We start from the raw sequence: 22120 nt of genomic DNA on the forward strand, positions 1-22120 counted from the left end.
CAGATGAGGGATTTTTGGCATTCCCGAGTAGCAGGGGAACAACATTATAGTTTGTTGAGAAGGAACAGGGATTTGATCCAAACATGCTGGATTAACATGGATTACAGATTATTTTACACTACTGTTCAAGCAAACATGGAATATTACTGATATGTTGTGGTTTTTTTTTAAACACACAACAATAACCAGGTATAATTGTGTGTTCCTGTCCAAATGATTTGTGACTTAATCTGAGCTGGATTTTCTCGTTTTCCCTGAAGGCACCACGCCAGTAGCAAATAATTTATTCATGATCAAGATGGCAGAAGAAAAAAGTTAATTATTGTTGTGCGTGTTGAACAAAACGATATCGAGAAAAAAAAAAAAAAAAAAAGAACTAACATAAAACTGGACTCATATTTCATGGCAACATTCCCTGTAATACATCCTGGCAGCATCATCGCTGATGAAGCAACACGACTGAGCAGTCCCGACTTTAGACAGTTCTATGGAAACACACGACAATATACAAATAGTATTATTGTTAAATGTTAAAATGACGTAAAGCTGAGTTGGCAATTTAAGCTTCCATGCGTGAAGGAATTTAAAAAGAAAAGGATAAAGGATAAAGATCCTGAAAGCATCTGGGCAGTGAAGCAAACTCACCTTTAAATGAGAAAAGAGTCTATTCCTTTTAGAGCGTTAATTCAGACGGGTTAATTTATATTCTTGAAAGAACTGGAAGAGGGAAAAATTCCACAGTTCGGGAAAGTTTCTGGGAATACTTCTACCGCCCTCGTCGAGAGCCGCATTTTGTTCCAGCTCGGGCTGAACAGATTAACAGAAGGCATCGGAATACATGCGTGGATGCTGGAAATGAAAAAGGGTGAATCGGGTTAGAAAAAAAGCTGATTTATTTAGCCACTTTCTGCTATAGTCAACATATTTAATGCTATTAATAAAATATTTGACGGTTTTCAAACTTTATCTTATTGGTGCGCTTGTGTTTATAACATTAGAACCTCTTAAATGTGGGGTTCTCACAATCGATCTCCCCTCTGCAAGAAACACAGAATGGTATCGCCCACGGCTTCCACTCATTCCATTCCTGCTGAGCTGGAGCTCAGTGCCGCATTAATTTTGGAAGTCGATGAGGAGAAACGCAAACGGTGTTGCGCGCGTATAACGCGTAAAGTGCGTAAAGCGCGTAAAACGCGTACAAAAATTATATATTTCTTAATATGCCTCTTGTCACCAGCATCGTTTTGAGAGCTATATTTTACTAAATTAATAAAAAAGCGCATTTTTGCATATTTCTTTTATTGAAACGTGAGCTAAATTGTCATTATTTAAGAAACCACGGAAGTAGAAAGCCAAGAAGATAATATGTTTGTCTGGATTCGGGCACTGGATGCTTTGTAGGCTGTATCTGAAGGTCAAACTGCATCACAGCGGTGCAAGAAGGCCACCTTCAAAGGCAGCCCAAAAATGCTTTGGTCTTTTTCCAGGGATGCAAAGGATGAACACATCTGATCCTTTGCTGTCCACCCAATTCCAAGATTCATTGTTCCCCTGTGATGTGAATTTTGTTTTTGCCCCTCGGCTGAGAACTGAAAGTGAAGCGTCACAACTTCTTGTAATAAAATGAACATTCCTGGCTTCATTTTTTACTATTATTACAAGAGAGCTTTTAATAGATCTTTAACTTTAGCTCTTTTGCTACCAGCGCTGCATCACAGCTTCTACGATTTCTACTGCACAGCTTTCAATTCAACAACTTTGACTGCAGCAATTAATGTTGGAAGGTGAGAGGAGAGGCATTTTTCTTAAAAGGGTACGGAATGGGATGACGTGGTGACAGGAATGTCTCCATAGAACAGAGCAATTCATTGAGCAGCACTCAGGGACCTGTGAAAGCCACACCTTTGTGTACTTTGAAAGATGCAGCTCCCAAACTAACACAGAATCAGTGCTATATATGTATATATATTTATATGACAGAACGCAATATATATTCTGAGTAATAAGATGCACAGTTGTCCGCCACCCATCATGATGTCAGTCATAGCTTCAAAAGTGTGGAGAGCCTCTCTTAGTTGACATGGTGACCTATAATTAGTGCTCAGGGGCCCACACTCTGCTCCTGCTGCTTGTCAGGGAGAGAAATGAAGTGCCAAACATGAAAAGGGGTGCAGAAGTGTGCCTGGTCAAGTCAAGTTAAACCCCCTCTGGCCCAGACTGCTTTGAAGAGACATCAGAAAGGGACCCGTAAACAAGAAAGCTACCCAGAGACCATTATCTTAAGATGAAAACAAAACCCACACATATTCAGGATCAGACACCGTGGCGATCACATTTCTGCTGTTTGAAGCTGAGGAAAGACAAAATCTTTACTTCACACAGTCCAGACAGGAGTACAGGGACCCCCCCCCCCCACACACACACACACACACACTCCAAAGACAACACCTGCCATGCTCTACAGCGCATCCTCCCTCATCTTCGCTGTTAAACCTCAGAGCGCTTCAGTGCTGTCTTGATTTGATTAGATGTTTCGGGTCATACTGGAAGTGCAGCAGGGAGCAGGTTGGGCTTTTATGTTGAAATAACACCCCCCTCTGTGTTTCTGTCTCCCCGATCGCTTATACAAAGCTTTGAGGAAATCTGTAGAGTAGTTTTTGTGTATTACAAAAAAACATAAGAAATCAGGTCCTTGATGTGGATCCAACTCAGAACCTGAAGATAAGTCTCCCTTCCCAGTTCTCATGGCCACTTTTCTTCCTTTGCTTTGAGAACCTTTTGTGACACTCAAACTACCAAACAGCCAGAAAAATGGCAATGAAAAGATATTTTCCCTGGATGGGGAAACAAAAATAGGAAGATAATAAAAGAAAAGAGAGCCAGAGAGAATGTGTACTTTGGAAAGTTGCAGGAGTGATTGCATTTGAGGTTAAAGCAAAGCAAGCTGTTCTATACCGGCAGCATAAAAGAAAAGTTCAGCCAGAAATGAAAATCCGATCATTATCTACTCGCTATAGGTGAAGTTAACATGCAAAGCATTTCTGGAGCTTTACAGCAGAACGGCGTCAAAGCGTTGGCCATGTGCTGCATCGTGCGCCGCTGTCGATGGACTCACTCGTGTAAAGTAGCTGCACTTGTTTAGCAGTACCACTGTCTATTTTGTACAAACACAACTGTAACCATGGTAACAATTATTGCATTTGGACAATGTTGCGACGTTTTTTTGGAAGTCATGCATTCCCAGAATTTACTGGGAAAGCTGTTTTGTCATTACACTCCACAAATTATATTCACATGATAATTGAACTTGATGGTCTCTTTTTAATACTTGTTTTTGCTTTTAAATTACTGCAGTTTAAACATGTGTTTCCATTTCACGTTAAATGCAAGAAAGCATGCAGTTGATCAAAGTGCAGCAGATGTTTGGATCATCTGGAGCTCTGTTATTGAACGATGTCGGCTCAGGAGAGCTGGAAGCCTTGAGCGCCAGCTCAAACTGTACTGCCAGTATGATATTAAAGGTCATTATTATTCTTTTGTGCTGCATTTCTTCATGAGTTGGAAGGCTGATCCTTTCTCAGACGATCCGTGATTCAACACTCACCTACCGGGGATATCAAGAGAACAAGGGAGGAGTATTTAGACAAAAACGACAATGCATTATGGAGAAAAGATGACATCCCAGGTAAAGTACTGTTGAACGGAAGATATGTACAGCACAGACTAGTGAAGAAAGTAGATCAGGAGTTATTTTGCCTTTTCAGATGCTGTAAAGAAAAGGCATTAATTTGTTTGTGGCTGCAGAAATCAAGCGGCTTGTTATATTGTCCTATTATCACACACACAACACTGTTGTGGTGCAGCTTTTGATTACAAATGCCACCATTTCTCTAAGAATGCTCCCCACAGATCTAAACATTGTTTGCTCTCATTGTTAGTCAAATGCGGTTCACTGCCAGCACTTGCTTTTCTGCATTATTTAGCAGAGACAATTGCTGCAGTGTGGCTGACGTATAAAAAAAAAAAAAAAGAAGCCTTAACACTGAAGTTATTGTCACATCTGCACAGTCACCAGCTCATCAGTCAACGGCATTGTCAGCGGAGGATGGATGGATGCTGCAGGAGGAGTGTAAAATATAAACAAACAAAGAAAGTGAGAGAGTAAAGGGGGGGGGGGTGTTGGAAGAGTCTCCAGATGGTACAGTGGAAAGAATACACAATGCTAATACTACACTGGCTTCATTCAGTGTGCTTATGCAAGCCGATGCAGCGGTATAGGTCAGTCAGATGGAGAATAGAGCATCACATCATTGCCTCTAAATATATTTATAGATTATTATATTATTTATTTATTTTTTTGGCCGATATCACAGCATGAGGTTGTATGTGTAGCGGTTTTATCTCCATGCATTCACATGGGCAGCTGCCTCTTTGTTAAATCTGCTGTATGAAATTCAGATGCTGTATTCCTCACAAAATAGGCCCCGGTAGAAAGGCTGACCACTCAGGCAGCACTATTCATGCATAAAACGACCTCCAGGAATATTTCATTTGCATCCCTTTTCACATGGTGATGTTGGAATAGGTGGACAAGGTGCTTGATGCCCAGAGCAAGGAGTTCAATCAATAAGATTGCCATTAAAATAAACATTAGCACCTGATTTGTCTTGCAAACTTGTTGACTATTAATTATATATTACACAAAGTAGCTGTAAATGAGCATTTATGTCAAGTTTCAGGGGCTGAAATCAATTCCTGTTGCTCTGTGATGAAACATTTATACGTGATTTACCCGTGTGTTGCCCCATTGGCCAATTAGCCCATTGAGATGCCTAATGGACCTTTTTTTTTTTTTATCACAAATGTAAACAATCATTGATCTTCTCTGTCGGTTCTGGTCCGGCTTTACTCTGATAAGGCAGATATCAAGAGCTGAGTGTCTCCACGTTCGTCAGCGGCGCTGGTGACGGTAAGCAGTGTCTGAGTGCTTCCAGTGATAACTATGTAGAGAGCATTGGATTGGAAACAGCACCCAGCTGAACTATCTCCCCAACTGGGGCACAGCTTGTGACTTTTAGTAGCTGCTATATATTAATATTATGTGTTGTCTGGCAGTCAAGGTGAAAATGTGCCAGAGAAAAGCTGAGCAAGCATTTGTTACCGATGTATGCACCGACAAAGGACACCTTGAAAAACCTTCCCCCGTCTCCATCAACTGTTGTTTCCCAAGTTACGGATGATTAGCTGCACTCTGAGGGGGGTTTATTGTTACTTCCTCGGCGCATCCGAAGTCCATTAGCATGAATGAATTAAGGCGCATTGGTGAAACCTCAACTGCAGCTTTCTGTCAGCAGGTTATTGTCTGTCCCACCACAGGTGACCGGTTTGCTCCTGACTCATAAATCACCCTTGTCCAACATCTCGGATCAGGTTTGAGGATTGTCACAGTGGGATTAGAATGACCGTTGGGTGTTGATGTGAATCAGGGTTTAGTGGCGATTGGAATCAGTGGCTGTCGGAGGTCACAGAGCCTGAGGCCGTGAAACGTCTGGATGAACAAAACAAGCACGCCCTCTTCAGCCATACTGCATGGAATGTGCATGTAAGTTTGTTCTGGTCCTTTTTTGTTGAATCTCAGTATCTGCGCCACAATTGTTCAAATGAAAGCACCGTCTCCAAGTATAAACATCACTGTCATGAAGACCGGTTAACGCTCAAACGCTAATCCCATGCTGGATTACGGTAGGCCACAGTGTTATCCTCAGGCTTTTAAAGAATGAGTCGCTGCTGTTACGACTGCAATAAAAACACAAGTTGGGGGTTGAAAAGCAAAGGAAGAGAAAGAAGTGTGATTTGGGCCAAAACTATTCTGACAAAGTGACAAAGAAACAAACCCGATGCAAGAGTGGTAAAAACTGAATTTAAAGATCAATCCACATGGTGATTTGGATCAGCATCAAAAGGTTCTAATTTGTTAATAATAATCTAGGATCTCTTCTGGATCATCACCAAAATGTAATCATCTGTTCCCGGTAACATTCCTAATATTTCCAGAAACATTTAATCAAGATCCGTCATGAACTTTTTGAGATATGTTGCTAACAGATGGACAGATAAGGAAACCAAAGCCGGCAAAAACAAACAGGTAACAGTTTCAATGGCATAATCCTGAAGCAGCGAGTTGAAACATTGCTGGACAAAAGAAGACAACCTGCAACACGTCCGGCTGCCGTTTGAATCAGCCTCTGTCTCGTTGCTTCCTTCAGATACTGAATTTTTTTTTATCGCATCTCAGTAACAACACGTGCAGAACGCAGGTCACGGCTGGGGCACGACGACAGGAGATACCATTCTGAGGCCACACCGTCCTTTGAGAAGTCCTACTTTTACTATCTATAATCAGCAAACTAAATTCTTCAGAATAACAACAGTTGGGCACGTAAACAAGGCGGATGCAGAAAGAAAACTGTGCCGTGTAGGAAAAGGAAAAGGAAAGGGGCCAAAGCAAATATTGACCGTCACTGAGACGTGTTTGGGTTTCGACTGCTTTGTCCAAAGTCCAGATACTAAAACCGTCCTCAGAGGATTTTCATTTCTCTTCCCCAAACTCTTGTCAGTCGAAACCGAAACTCTGAGAGAACAGAGTGCAAACACAAGTCACCGGTTCATCGTTTTAACCCGACAGGTGTTGTGTGACCTTGGGTTCCCGCGTACGTGTCGTTTTTCTTTTCCTTTTTTATTTGAAGCTGCAATAAGGAAAAATAGGATATTCTCAGTGTCTGCACTGAGGATTATAAATCCTGTTGACGCATCAATGTCAAGGCTGGGAAAGTGTTTTCACATCAATGCTGTTAGAACAGCGATATAGACAAAGTCAATGTCCTCCCACGCATCCCGCTCCAGCGTGTTGTGTCTCCACAGGCAGAGATAGTGCCGGTACGGGAGGAGATCGCGGAACGAGGAGGACATGGGATTAAGTTTACTGAGATAGTGGGAGGATTGTGGAGTTGTCAAGGATTAGGCAATAAATCAGCATGAGTACTAATATCAGACTCTTATTCCTGACGTTAACACCAGGATGCTCCATCTATGTGACAGCGCTACTTTAGAATTGTATGTGACACCTAAGTGGAAATAAATCTTAAACCTACTCGTTATATTCTTTACACTTTTGCAAACGCTGTCTATCTCCATCCACGATTAAAAACATTAAAAAAACTCTAACTGATCCGCCCACTTCCAGGTCAACCTCGGCTTTGGGATGTTCCCTTTCCGTAAGATTGTTTCTGAAATGTACATTTGTTTGGGGATTTGTAGATGTGGTTTGTACATCCCGGCCACCGTAGTTTTGTAATGAACACGTCTCCTTTAGTGCATGTCTAGTGGATTTCATTCCCCTCAAAATAAGAATGCTACAAAAAAAACACAAAACGGTCTCTATGTGGAGAAACTGGACCGGACAGGAGCTGAGCGATGAGGCTGTTTGGACTACGAGAGTTTTATTGCATAAAATGAGCGCCCCGTTCTAAATGGCCGAGCATCACATGCTCACACAACGACTGGATGTTTGCATCTTATGCATCCTTCTAAATGTGTCCCACACTGTCAATAAGATAAAAATAGCAGCCTGGATGAAGGGTTTCCAGGCCCTCTGGGTAGTGTGAGAGACACATTTGTTCTGCTGTGGGCTCACTCTTGAATGTTTCAATGTTTACAAGTTGTTGTTGTTTTTCTTGCATATAAAAGGAACAAACAAGAAAAAGAACAGTTTTAACATAAAGGAGACTTTAAAAAAAACATTCAGTAAATCATCCCGCTGGTTTTCAACTCTTAATTCAATATCCAGCTGTGAATTATTCCTGTTATTTAGAAGGAAACCAAGTTTGAAACTAACCCTGTCAAACCACAAGAAATTTCATTGTTGTTAAATGTTATTTATTTCACGTCTTCAAGTGATTTCGGATCGAGAAAAGGAAAATTGCAAGGTAGGGAGCACATTCTATCACATTTATAGCAAAATCATCAGAAATGAGCATTCCATTAACAGAAGATGAGTTGTCAATCACTGGTGCAAAGTGGCTATTTTTATTATGCTATTTAAAGCCATTGTGAGTGAGCTGAAACAATATTTGATATCAAAGAGCAAAGAAATGTAAGCTGATTCCACGTTAACAGAAATAATTTATTGACTTGATGTTGACAGATCCAACTAGAGAGCAAGCGATGCAAAATTAGACAATTTCCAGCAGGAGTTTATATTTAATTGGTTTCCTGTTTAAAAATCATATTTTCGTGTTTTTCCAGAATAATTAGCAATGCTAACTCTAAGCTAACAGTAACGCTATTTATTTACCTTCTCTCGATTACATGATGCTACAATCAATAAAGCCCATTTTCCCCAGAAATATTCTGCAGCAGCGTCGACATAGTTTAAATATATACTGAAACTACACTTTAACTAACAGGAGACACTTTAACACCATGAAATATTCCGTAACTCGTAAACAGAAGCGAAGCACGGCTTCCTGTCGCCATGCCGGATGTTGTGAAACGTCATCAGGTTTAACCGGAAATCCGTACACGTCATCCGCCGCTCACCAGGTTAAAGCTTTGATACATTGTTGCATTTTTGACCTACATTCTGCACATCCGGTCAACCTTTGACCTACATTCCGCTCAGCCAATCAACGCTTTGATACTTTGACCTGCATTTCTTACCTAAATACCGAAATGTAATTAGAATACTGAGAATTGAGATATTATTTATTATATATATTCTATTATATATATATATTACTGTCATTTCATAACATATATAATAAATAATAATAATAATATCCCTATTCTGAGCATATATATAAATAAATATATATATATACATGCTGAGAATTGAGATATTATCATTATTTATTATATATATGCTATTATATATATATATATATATATATATATATTACTGTCATATCATAACATATATATAATAAATAATAATAATATCCCTATTTTGAGCATGTATATATATATCTCAGGGAGGTATACAGCTCAGTGTGGGCAGATAATTGTGTCTGCATGCAGTAAGGGGATTATTCATTGCCACAAATAAAAATCCCGGCTTAATCTGCATTTCCAACATCCTGTGCATGCATTTATAATAAATAAATATATAAAAACTAGGGCTGGCGATTGGAAAATGACTCTGAGACTCATCCAAATTCAGAGCATTTGCGACGAGCCAGTTCTGTGTTGTGGGTTTATCGCTGGTTTGGATCTCTACTGGCAGCAAAGATGTGAGGAGAAAACGTCTGTCCTTTCTGTGGACCCGGAATCTTCTGGACATTTATTATTAAGCAGTCCATCAATAAGGATGTTTACCCTCGATGCTGTTGTCGGTGCTCGCCCAGTGAATTAATAACTTTCATACTGAAACGATTAAACCGCCATCACATATTACAAACCCCACTTTTAATGAGTAACTGGCTGTAATTACAGTCCAGTGTTTTCAATGCTCTTTATAGCATAGCCGTCCTTCAGAAATGCTCTTGGGCAGGATGGTTGTTGTTGGGATATGAACTTGAACAAAGGGGATTTTGTGGGCTGTTAAATGGTTGCAGGTCCTTCTGTTTCTCTGTGATCTAATAACGGGCTCATTAAGGAGAGCAGTAACCCAGAGCGGCACCACCCACCTCGTCGGCTCCACGTTTGGACCCATACCAGTAGTCTGGTCAGAGTGGACATTTGTTTGATTGTAGTGGAAAACTGCAATTAGTGAAATGTTATTTTTCCTGAATAACCATCAAACTACGAACAACACCAATGTGACTCCAAATTCTAGTTGTAGGCTTTTGTTGGATTCATATCATGTGGGCCAAACTATCATGGCGCTGCTTTAAATGGAATGATTTCATGTGAAAACTGAGTTGCAGCCTGACAGATGTGTAGTTTCAGTATAAACCAGTAAGGAGGGTCCATCCTGTGGTTTTGGTATAACCGTGCTGGCAAGCAAACAACCGGTGAGGTTGAGCATGTTTACTACCTAATTATGGTTGCGTTGAAGTCATAATTTCAACTGGAATGGGTTCTTCTTAGGTCAAATATTAAGTAGAACAGAAATGTAGATGATTTCAAACTGCTGACTGGTGCTGCGCTATGAGGAAGCTGAAGTAATCTCATTTCATGCGTTGCTCAAATGGTTTCGTGAACACATTCAGAGCCCGCTGGTGATTAAAAACTGTCTGGCAGCCAGTAGGAATCATTTCCAGTCGGGACAGAAGCTCTAATGTGGTTGTGTGGAGGGAGGAGTCAGTCTGCAGGTGCTTTGAAGCCGACTGGTTGGGTGTTGGGAGGGGGGGGTCAGGGTTTGATCAGTGGGGTATTATATTGAAGGTGGAAGGAGGGGGAGACGGGCTAATCGCTCAGCACAAGATCACACGGAGAAGCCGGAGGTGAGGCGGCTCCCACAGAGGAAACCAGGCACCACTTAATCTCGGCCTAATGTTTTTAAAGAGCTGAAGTCAGAGCAGGAACAAATCACAAATGAATGTCACGGCGTCCGACCGGCTCGTACTCAAAATCAACAAAGAAAAGTGTCATTTGTTGTTATACATATGCATTTTATTGGCCTAGTCTGTTAGTCAGTCTGCCGTGTGATTGGTGTCTGATGGTCTTGAGAAGCACTACGACCAGGACATTGAATGCTGTTCAATGGCAGTGCAGTGGGTGCACTATACACATTTCAGTAGCAACATTGTGCTTAAAATAAGTTTACAGCTCTGAGGTCTCCATTTAATTGTGCAATATGTGTTTTTTTCTTTTGGAACAACACAAAATAGGCTTTGAACAATGGAAATGAGCACTTGTCATTTCCTCCAGTTTCTATTTCGGGCCTCCAACAGTGCAATTTTCTCCTCCTAGAACAAAGGCCTGCTTTTAAATGCTGGTGTTTTCCACTGCTGGTGCTGGTTGCTTGGTTAAATGACGAAACTTCCTGCCTCAATCCAAAACTAAACCACCTGCCTTCCCACTAAACCCAAGCACGAGACAATAAGGACAAATCACAGACCAGCTCTTGTCCGATGGTCAAGGTTTGGGAAAGCTAAATCCATTTTGACCCAGGCACAATCCTGGAGACAAGGTGGGCCTTTATCGCTGCTCTCTCATGGCTGAACTTGCATCGCCGGGACCTCGCTGCCTCTTCAGATGCGGGAACGTATTACAAACAGCCCCTGGAACGGCGTGTGGAATAAACACCGTGGTTAAGCAGAACCAGATGTTCTTTCAGGCATGAACCGGAGAGCACTGTGATCCCGCTCTGGGTTGGGCTGATCCCCCAGCGTCAGCGAGGAAAACTAACTCCAGCTTTGGGCCTTAGCAAAACAGGTCTCTTCCTGTGCCTCATTAGAGCAACCATTCCTATGCTGAAGGCCTTTATTCTGATATTTATGCATTTAATCCAGAGAATATTAATGCTAGGAACGACTGAAGGGACTCAAGTAGAAGTGCGTAACCAGTTTAGCCTTGAAGTCGGTCAATATTTGATCAAATCCGGACAAATATGCAGCGATCATACATCACAGACCCTCCTCTTACTCTCGACAGGCCAACAAGATAATGCTTATATGCTACTAGAAGAAGAAAAAAAAGGTTGTTTTTTTTAAATGCCATCCACTTTTGGTCTTGATTGCCTGAAAGGGAAAATTCCATGACTAATGCAGATACAAGACTTTAACATGCATCTATCATCACCAAGTGAATAAAGCTAATTCAAGATTCAAGATACTTTATTTATTATGTTCGCATAATGACAATAAAGTATCTTGAATCTTGAATCTTGAATTAGCTTTATTCACTTGGAATCATTTAATAGTGTAGAAGTGGGAACAGCCTAGGTAAAGAATCCTTGATCATTAAGACTCTAACAATCCACACACATCAGGATGAAAACCTTAATGGATGTCTTGGCAGAGGAAACATGCTTTGGTTGTAACTCTAAACTTGGGTTGGGGAAGTTTGGATAGGCAACAACGTTAGAGGATTAGTCTCCATGGCTCGAGTATATTTTCAGTGAAAACAACAGATTTTCACATTCCGCAGCCTCATCTATTCATCTGACAAACATCATGGCTCCTGGCTCACCGTGCGAGATGACACAAATATTTTCCTCTTGGGTGGAATCCGGCTTGATTTTCTGTTCCCAGGATGAATTTTTGAAATTCTGCAGTTCTTGCGCGGATCCACCCCTTGTTCTATGGTCGACAGCCATTCCCTCGCAGCCGCAGCTCCAAAGCCGCTGTTACCCAACTGGTTGGTTGCAGAGCCACATTCTCACACGCTGATGTTAACTACACACGCAGCACTTTCCACAGGTCAAACCCCAGCCTCTAAACCCGCAGAAGATCCATCAGATTCAAAGTGAAGCTGCTTAATTTGTGGTACAGAATTCCATTTGTGTTACAGCAAAAAAATAAGAAGATCCTTAGCTTTGTCATGGTGCAGTGATGGAGAAGTCTTAGCAAAACGCCAAAGGTGGTGATTCATGCAGCAAAGCTGGTACTTATTAAACCAATCCACAGGCAGAGGAGTGACTCTGCAGTAACTCCATATCCGTGTGTCCAGACAAAGCACAGCAGCGTTTAAGGTCTTCACAGCCTCATAACATTATGCATTAAAATTATATCACTGAAATTAGTCATACATTTATAGGTGAAAGGAAAAAACCCAGTCTAGAAACCCAAATTAAACTGAGCTCAACTTGAACAGGGATTTCCAAATGAAGAAAAAAAGAAACTTCCAGCTTCTAAGGTTCCACTTTCAGTTTGATACCATACAAATGAAAGAGAAGGAAAAAGTGAGCTCAGAGTTACTGTGGGGAAATAATCTGTTGGATTGTGTCAAATGTCGAGTCAGGCAAGCCGAGCTGGAAAAGCAGCCAAGGGCCAGCGTCCTCTCATCAGCAGAGACAACCAGTGGCACGATCATGCAAACCATCAAGAGGGCCATAAATCTGTTCACCGCTAAATGAGCTAAATGTAAACGCGACGCCAAATGATTCGCTGTGCACACAAATGCAAAGACAAGCCGGAGTGGAAATCTTCAAATGGTCCAACCCCTCCATTATCATTCCAGCGAGTCAGCACAGACCACAGAACAACAAAAATAATAACACGAGTCATTTCGCCCTCAAACATCTCGCGCGTCTGTCGCTCATGCTGAGGCCTTGATGGTTTCTGGGATCACACGCAGAGAGAGGCAGATTTCTTTTCTCAGAATAGCTGGCTGTTAAAGTCAGCGATGTGTTTGGACTGAATTGGGGGGGGGGGGGGGCTTCACTGCTTCTCCTGTAATGTGGTATTGTATAGAATCTGCACAGAAAAACACGCGACACTGGAGAAAACTTCAAAGGATCAGAGTGACGTTCGCATGTGGAATTCATTTTATTCCATGTTTTCCTTCATTCAATTCAATCAGGGTGACTCGATGAAACTTGGTGGATGGAATCTGGGAAAGAGAGGTAGTGCTAGGAATTATTAGGGCATTGCAGGTGTGATTTTTCTACAGTAATTCTGTCGACCTCATCATCTTGAAACTTTGTAGGATATCAGCGTCCGATGCTGGATGAATGGCCGACAAGAAAAACTCTCCACTCCAATGCTTGTTTCAAATACAACTGTGTTTAACTTGTGCATTTGCTCAGCTTGTCTGGGCCTGCAGGCGACTTTTAATTCAGGGATGACAGAAAACCTGCAAAGTATTTGTCGTTTCTCCGCTGCTCGGCGCCGACGGTGGAATTTGTCCAAGCAACACTTCTGTAAATGGACAAATCCTCCAAGTGCCTTTTAATGAAGGCAAAATCACATTTGTGGTGTGCCCAAAGATGAAAGACGATAGCGTTGCTCATTTCCTGTGCATGCGTGGGACAAGGCCGATCTAATGTGACCGGCCTAAAACAGCGTGGCGGGATTGGGTGACGCTGCTGGATGTCAGGAGGAGAGCTGCAAACAGGTTAAGGCCTGTCCCGCATTTAGAGGCCAGGATCTGAGCTGACATGCAGGAATGTGTCTCCATGTAGAGCTTGAAATCCGTGCAATGTGTGCTTGGAAAAAAGTCCTGATGTTTTTTTTTGTTTTTATTGTTTTGAGGAAACTCTTGAAATAATCCCTTTATAGGGGGGGGGGGGGATGCTGAAGAAGCATCAGGATGAGCCGGAGAGGAGGGGCTCCCTGTCCCAGAATGGACAGATGTGTGAAGGCGGCGTCCTTGGATGTCTTTGCAGTTTTATTTTTCATTGCGTGGTTTTCTGATTCAACTAAAAAAAAACATCCAACGCAGATTCAGACGACGCTTTCGCTGCCGACAAAGACAGAAGTCGGATAAGTCGGAAGTGGGGCAAAATATATTGCCTCTCATCTTGCTTTGTGTCTGGTGGGATAGTTCCAGAACTCATTTGTCATCATGTATATTTCTTCATTGTAGCCTGAAATTAACTTCTTTCTTTCTATTTTTCCTCTTGTTTAATTTCAATCCGTGAAGTTTTGCGTCGACAGGCCGAGCAGGAATTCTTTGAGGAGACGAGCGGTTATGATCATGAAATGAGCCTTCTTGACCCCAGATGGCTGGGATTCGACCTCTCCCCTCCTGGTTGACCCTCGTCCCATGCTGTGGAGTTTATTGTGGAATCGGAGTGCCGGAGCCCCCCCCTCAGTCAAGAGAAACAAATCTTCCATATGCTGCAGGAGGAATGCCGTGGTCCAGACAGGCTGGAGTTGCCCCTGGGGAGCTGAGGAATTTGTGCACCTGTGAAATTCTTTGGTCTTTAAGTAAATCTGTAGGCGCCAAACACTAAAACAGTTATGGCATCTGGACTAGAGTGGCAGTCAGAACAAGCAACATTTCCATCCCTAGACCTAGTTCAATAACAACGATAGAAAACAGTCAGATAATCTTTAATTACAAAGGAAATATTATCTTCTGTGGTGCAAAAGATATATAATTGTATGTCAATAAATCAAATGTGAATGAATGAGGCTGTGAGGCAGGATAAAAGGTGATATTGCGCAACAAACAGGCGTTTAGAAGTCGGTTTTAAATGACCCCAGGCTTCATTCTTTGCAGAGATCGCGAGCAGACTTTTATCACCCTCCTTTTTCAACTCAAACAGTGGATGGACTTGAAAGAGGAGGGTCTGTGAACTACGCAGGATGATAAAACCGGACTCTTTAGATGAGCGGCACGGCGGAACCAGAGCCGACTGGAGCCCGCAGACAACGTGCTGTTGTCTCGCTTCATAACACCGGCGTGTGAAACCTGTAGGACTGTGAAGCTTACCGAGATGAAACCGTAATGCATGGGAGGCAGACGAAGCAGTGAGGAAGAACACAAGTGAAGGAAATAACATAGTATAGTAATAACAGAGACGCAGAAACTCGACCAACAAACGTTCTATATAAAAACGCATTTGTCTTTCTCTGTCCTCCCACAGACGGAATCACGGAACGCTCTTTATCGTCCTCCACAGGTCATTCTGCTGAGACATGGTGTCCATCAAAGGACACCATGTCCATGAGACTGAGTCCATTTTCTTTATAGATTTATTTAGATCATTCAATTTCGTTCTAAGCCTGACTGACACACACCAACCTGACGTGATGGCGCAGTGTTTAGGGATATTCTGTCCATGCACGAGAAACCCGGCGCTTCATTGGACGATCCAACCTGAGATCTGCTGACAATCTGCTAAGTCATCCCTGCAGAGGTGGACGTGCCGGACGACGGCTGCGTCCTGATGCATCAACATGTCCCTGCAGAGAGAACCCTTCTATTACTGCCGAGCCTTCCTCTATAAATACACGCCGACAAACAGCAGAGCCCTGCCATTAAAAGACACGCTGACTGCTGCTGAACTTCAGTAATTATTCCTCTGTCATATAAACCGTGTAATTACCACATGGAGACTGAGGCCTTGCTCTCTCTCTCTGCAAAGGTGTCAGGAGTGAACAGAAATAGTCTCGGCAGCTCAAGCCCGGAGAAACACCGGAGCCGCGGTCCGGCCCTGAGCTCCTTTCCTCACCCTTTGTCTCAGATCTAAACAGGAAGTAGGAGTTCCACGGCAGAAACCGATCCAGGAAGCAGGTTTCTGAAGGCTGAGGTTGCTTGATGTTACTGGGATCAGAGGGTTCTACGTTTTATTACGCAGTAATAGACGTCCTCTTTCATTCAAAAGGCCTGCTCGGTTGATATTTGCTGCAGCTGCAGGTTGCAGACGATGTTTAATCTCTGTCGGGGGAGAAAATGTTTCCTTATCTTAATGGATAATAATAATAATGTCATGTACAATAATATGTCATTCACAGGGTCAAATGTCTGCAGGATGAGTACTTTAACTTTAGATATTTGAAGTATATTATGCCCATAATTAAGTTATATTGCAATTGCAGGACATTAACTTGTAAATGCAGTATTTTTACAAGGTTGTATTGATCCCCTACTTTAGTTCTTCCATTGCTGGAGCTCACCATGCGGCAGATAAACTCAAAAAGGATTAACTTGCACTTTTTACTTGTCAGATTTGAGGCTCAGTAAAAATCTGTTTCCTCCTGCGCTGCTCCCATGAAAGAGAGATTTAAGACATTCAAGACGTTTTATTTCCTCCTCCAGGATGTGCGTGTTGGGAATGCAGATGTCTAAACACTCTTCTGAACTTTCTGCTGACCTGTGACAATGTTTGAACAGTGGGTGTGTCTCATTTGTCAGTTTAGGGACCTTTAGATGAACCAGATGTGCGTTTCGCATCAGCTCCAAAACAAACAGCTGTATCCGTGGAAACCGCTGCGAGCATCATTGAGTTTAAAGTGTCTTCACAGAAAACACAAGACACATAGAGCAGTGCATCAGAACCTCCGCATTTAAATATATTACGCGTAGTTTTCATGCAAAATGAAGACTATTATTAGGGGTTTGTTTACGGATGGATCGGGATTAGGACATTTTCTGAGATCCTCTCTTGTAGCAGTCATCAAAAAGTTAGTTTCCATTTAAAGCAAATATATAAATAAAATAAATCTAGAGCCTCACAGCAAACGGGAACATACTGTTTAATACACATTTTAACTGTGACGCTCCAGAAATCTTTTCAGGGCTAAAGCAAAGCTTTAACGTTATTTTGCACCCTCCTGGCGGCTGGCCCGCAGTTATATCTAAAAAGGATACTGAGAGGGTGCTAGATAATAAATAATGCAACAAAATGAAGAAGCTTCGTGCAACTTTCCATAGACAGATGATTAGATAATGACTGAATTGTTCTTTTTTGGGTAAACCTTTTCCATTAAAGTCTCACCAGAAAAAGAAAAGTAGATGTTATCATTTAGGAACTATGAATGTCAAATCTCTACATCAGTCCATCAAATTAAGTGAATTCAAAGCAGCAGGGTCGCCATCTGTGTTCACTTTACGCTGCAGAGCAGCGAAACCATCCAGGCTCAGTAAACTGTTCCCGATTGATCCACGCCGGGCGGCTTCCATCCATCCGCAATGAAGGCCGTGCAGCAGCAGAACCCAATCCTCTTCATAAAGCCTGCTCAGCGATGGAGAGGACAGGGTGGATGTCACTCCGCTTCTTCCCGTGCCATAAAATGGAATCTTGTGATATTCTGGTGTCTTTCTAGGAGAGTATTTTCTTACTTCTCTGTTCCATTTGACTTTTTTCCTGTCTATCCTGATTCCTGATGTGTCCCATTTGAACATCCTCGTTGTATCAAGGCGCTACACAATCACAATAAACATGAATGCTGGGTGACCTCTGCTGGTAAAAAAAAACAATATGTTCATTTAGTTGATGCAGAATAATATCAAATCAAAAAAGAATTTACATTGAGGGGAAACAGGAAATATTCATTTACAGAGACAGGTGAGTGAAATTTCAGATATTTTCTTGTTGTGGGATGGAGCCATTACAAGATTTTAACTTCTTGCTTCATAATAATACAATGTTTGAAGAATGAATTCATTATGCTACACATTTAGCCTAAGGTCAGACATAGCTGAAGATGTGCTGATCCAGTGAGTTGTAAAATATGACGAGTCTTCAAATCAGATCTGGCTGAGTCTGTGAGGGCTTGGAAACAAGACATGGGGCAGTTTTCAGATAAACCTTTATTTCTATAAAGAAATGTTTCAACAATGAAGGAGTACAGCCGGCTTGGAGTGTGAACACTACGGGATGTTAGAACAACCGGGTCCCAAAAAACACAATCAATATTTGAACGAAATGAGACATCAGGGTTTTAGAAAGTAGGATAAACATAAACGAGTCATTAAATTGAGAGTGAAATATGTATTAATAATAACACCCCGAACAAACAGCTCCACTCGGCTTTACAAGACTCAAATGGAGATGATTAGTCTCAATAAGGTGTCTTATGTTCAGTAAGAAACACGCACATGAAGCAAAACTCATTTGGATAATTGCCCCAGACTGAGGTTTAACTCGGTAACTTTTCGAGACTGCAGTAGGACGGCTCACGCCTCCCTAGGATTCATTTGCACCCCGTTACTGTTCCAAGAGCAGAGCGGTGTGAGGATGGATCAACCACATTCTCTCCACAAATTCATCCCGAGTTGAATTCTACAAACTGTATTCTAGCACTACTGACAAGTGAGTCAACATCTTCACAACTAGGTTAGAATTCTCTAATAACCAGAGAATCACAGGTCGACAACATCGGCAAGAAAGAAAGAACTGACTTAAAGGGGTTTCCGTGGCTACAAATCAAATCAGGCCTCTCTTTTCTTAAAGCCACCGTCCGTTTTCTGTTGCAATGGCTCCAGTTCAACACAGGGAAATGTCATTTAAACCTAAGACCTTCCCAAGCTGAATTTAGTTTCTATCACTTTGATTCCAGACATGGATTTCTACTGCCTTTACACTCACAGGGGACTTTCTGCAAAGGCGTAGAACTCGCCCAGACGGCACAACACCGGGGGGTCAAACACGCAACCCGGAAGGTCGACGGTTTTGTTCAAGCAGTTTCCAGATCGCTCAGAGCTTTTATTACTGTATTTTCATACAGAGGTCGCTGCAGTGGAAACTTTCCCTATGGCAAACGGACCACATTTATTCTGTCTTATTGGTCGTGAAATGTTTTGATTGGTTAGTGCTGGTGACCAGCCGGTGAGAATAAACGGGTGAATGGCACTTTGTAAAGCTCTGCGGTTGGTCAGCCGCATCCACTAGCACGCCCAGAATAATTAAATACCGTGGAAACAGCAATTACTTACACGACTGTTGTTCAATTGAACACATCCTGGTGGATTTTCTTCCTGAGTTTAGACACGTTAAATCATGAACCTCCTTGAACATTGTGCTACTAGGACCATTATCAGGAGTATGGGACGGGGAGGGAACCCCCGATGAGACCCAACAGGTATACAAGTCGTCTGCCGTGTTGAAACAAACATTTGTTCGTGCATGAACTCTGTTATGTTAGCCGTCAACAATTGTGAAATGCATTCAACATAAAACAACATGTGTAACATATAAGTAAGTATAAGTAGAATGAAGCACGACAAACTCAAATGCTAAAACCCGGCCGAATATAACGAGATAAACACACAAATCTTTTTTTTTTTTAAAGGATGCATAGCATAAAAGAACGTTTCAAATTGCACCTCTACTGCATTTCATACCAAAACGTCAGCCAGGAGAGTCGTTTCCACCGGAGGAAACCGGCGACAGGAGTGCGTTTGGTTGTTTCCAGGTGGGGTCTTCAGCTGCCCCCCCCCCCCCCCCATTAAAAACACGGAAAGAAGAGAAGAAGCGAGGCGTTTCTGGGGACCCGGAGGAGGAGAGGACGACAGGAGAGATTTAGGGCTCCCTGCTGTAAACGCTGCTGCTGGGGACCAAAGGCTCCTCTGCTGACTCCACTCGTTACACAGGAGGAGGAGGAGGTCATGTGACTATGTGTCCTCCTCCTCTTCCTCTTCCTCTTCCTCCTCACGGTTGCCCACCACCCTCCTCCTCAGAGCTTCGTCTGAGAAACCCTGGCCTCTTGGTTCGGGCCGGCCCTCGGGGGACCCTCTCCTCCTCCTCCAGACTTCGTCCTGCTCTTCTTCATCGTCGTCGTCGTCTTCTTCGCCATCGGCCTCACCCTCATCCTCTTGTTGCTGGAGTAACCTTGCCTGCTGCATTGCATGTTTCTCTGCAGAACAACATTGAATCCATCCGTTTGCAATTTGATCAAGCACCACTCACTTTTTAAAAACCCATATTTTTTAATTGTTGTACGTCTTTAATGTGATTATGAATCTGGTAGAACGACGTCGCGTATTGAATCAGGGGAAACTCACTCTGGAGGTAATCCTGAGACGAAAACCGTCTTGACGGGAACACGAAATCGGCGATGAACACCAGCAACTGCAGAAACACAACAATTATGACAAACTCGCTGCCAATGAAAAACACAGCATCAACTTTATATATGCTTTTTTTTTTATCATCAACTGCTGGGCAATACTGACCAATCCCAATGCAAGGCCAGAGAACAGAGTGACCAAGCCAAAGATGACATACGAGCCCCAAACAGGAATCCCCAGCTGCTCCGTCATGTAGTTATGCCATTGCTGCAAAACACAAAACAGGTCAAATGAAAAATGAAAGACTTCAAAACAACAATTCACTACCTGACAGGCTGCATGTGGACTACGTTTGGTGTAAATTCTGATTTGCTTATTCACTTTCACATTGAGCAGCAAAGGGATATTTAATACCTCTGGAGATGTGAAAACATGCGTGGCGACTCACTTACCCGGATAAACATGGAGAGCTTGAACAAAACCGACATTGAATTCATTCTGCCAAGGAGAGGAAACGACAGCATGTAATTCGAGACAGATTTATCAAACTGTGACATCTGCTGGGGCCAACAAGGAAACAAAACCACAGGAAGATACGATGCTGAGAACTGAGCCAGCAGGGAAAGTATCTGAAGCTGTTCTGCAGTATTTCTACAAGACGGGATATAAATCACTGGACTCCCACTATGGTGAGATCCAAAACTGGATCTGTAAATGCCACACACTACAAGATAATCTACCCCCCCAAAAAAAGTTCAAAGCAGACTCCTCTGATTGTTGAGGTTTGGATCAGAGTAAAATCAGGCAAATCGTCCCATGATGCGAGTCTGGCTTAAGCTGAATCTGCAATCATCTCATTTCCCACTGCTCAAAAAAGGGAACCGTGACACCCTGAACGAGCAAGCGTGAAATTCACCAGGTGCGCCTATGAACAGTAATAACCTCATCTTCAAGTGCACGTGAACTTACAGAATCGAAGAAGGTCCCAACCAAGAGGAAACCGGCTCCACAGCTTTCCATTTCTGCTCGTCGACAAAGCTGAGGAGGTCCACCTTCGTGCGCGCACCCTGGTACTTCCTGAAGACGCCGTCCTTACAGCTGCAACGCAAACATTTCAGAATTACAACGCTCATTTCTGAGGTGAAACGATGATCAACATGAACCCAAGGCCGTGACAATTATTAAGTTACCACCTAAAGAAACCCGGTGAGGGATAAGATTAGAGGCAAACCTTGAATGAATCCACTTCAACTATAAATGCAGCATATTTATATAACCATTTTGTTAAATGTTAAATGCTCTTATTGCTGTTTACATGTGAGCGTATTACACATAAAAGAAGACACAGTAGCGCCGGCATTATGCAAACCTTCACAGAAGAACAGACCGACATCCACGAGACTCTAAACCAATTCAAATCACATCAACCACACGAATGAAGAAGCACTGAAACGCCAAAAAAAAGAACGCTTACTGGTAAATAGTAGGAAGCGAGGTGATGATGAATCGCCCACTCAGACCTGACAGGAAGAGGAGATGGTCAGTGAGTCGGAAACAACAGCGGGGCTTCGTGACTCAGCTGAAAGAAGCTTCAGATTTGGCAGCGACTGAGAAAAGCTGATGTTGACAATTTATACAGGGCAGGAAACAAAGCCCCAGCGTAGTAAAATAGCACGGCCATGCCACAGCTCATGTTTTATTTTGAAGAGGTTATTATTTTTACTCGCTGCAGCTTTCAACCAAATCTTTACATTTTTATTACGCCTGACCCAGACTC

The 22120-nt window shown here is 42.5% G+C and overlaps 1 protein-coding gene across 1 annotated transcript in view; it reads right to left on the minus strand.

Annotated features, from left to right (window-relative positions):
- Positions 1–19831: 19831 nt before the first annotated feature.
- The window catches only part of tmx1 (thioredoxin-related transmembrane protein 1), a 4400-nt gene continuing 2111 nt past the window's right edge, over positions 19832–22120 (minus strand). The window contains exons 2-7 of the mRNA XM_068752134.1: positions 21818–21863; positions 21313–21441; positions 20796–20841; positions 20509–20610; positions 20338–20404; positions 19832–20189 (exon numbers count right to left, since the gene is read on the minus strand). Coding sequence (XP_068608235.1) covers positions 19948–20189; positions 20338–20404; positions 20509–20610; positions 20796–20841; positions 21313–21441; positions 21818–21863 — 632 coding nt within the window. The 3' untranslated portion in view covers positions 19832–19947. The remainder of the gene's footprint in view (positions 20190–20337; positions 20405–20508; positions 20611–20795; positions 20842–21312; positions 21442–21817; positions 21864–22120) is intronic.

Source organism: Brachionichthys hirsutus, chromosome 18 (genome assembly GCF_040956055.1).
Source record: "Brachionichthys hirsutus isolate HB-005 chromosome 18, CSIRO-AGI_Bhir_v1, whole genome shotgun sequence".
In the NCBI taxonomy this organism is placed as follows: domain Eukaryota; kingdom Metazoa; phylum Chordata; class Actinopteri; order Lophiiformes; family Brachionichthyidae; genus Brachionichthys; species Brachionichthys hirsutus.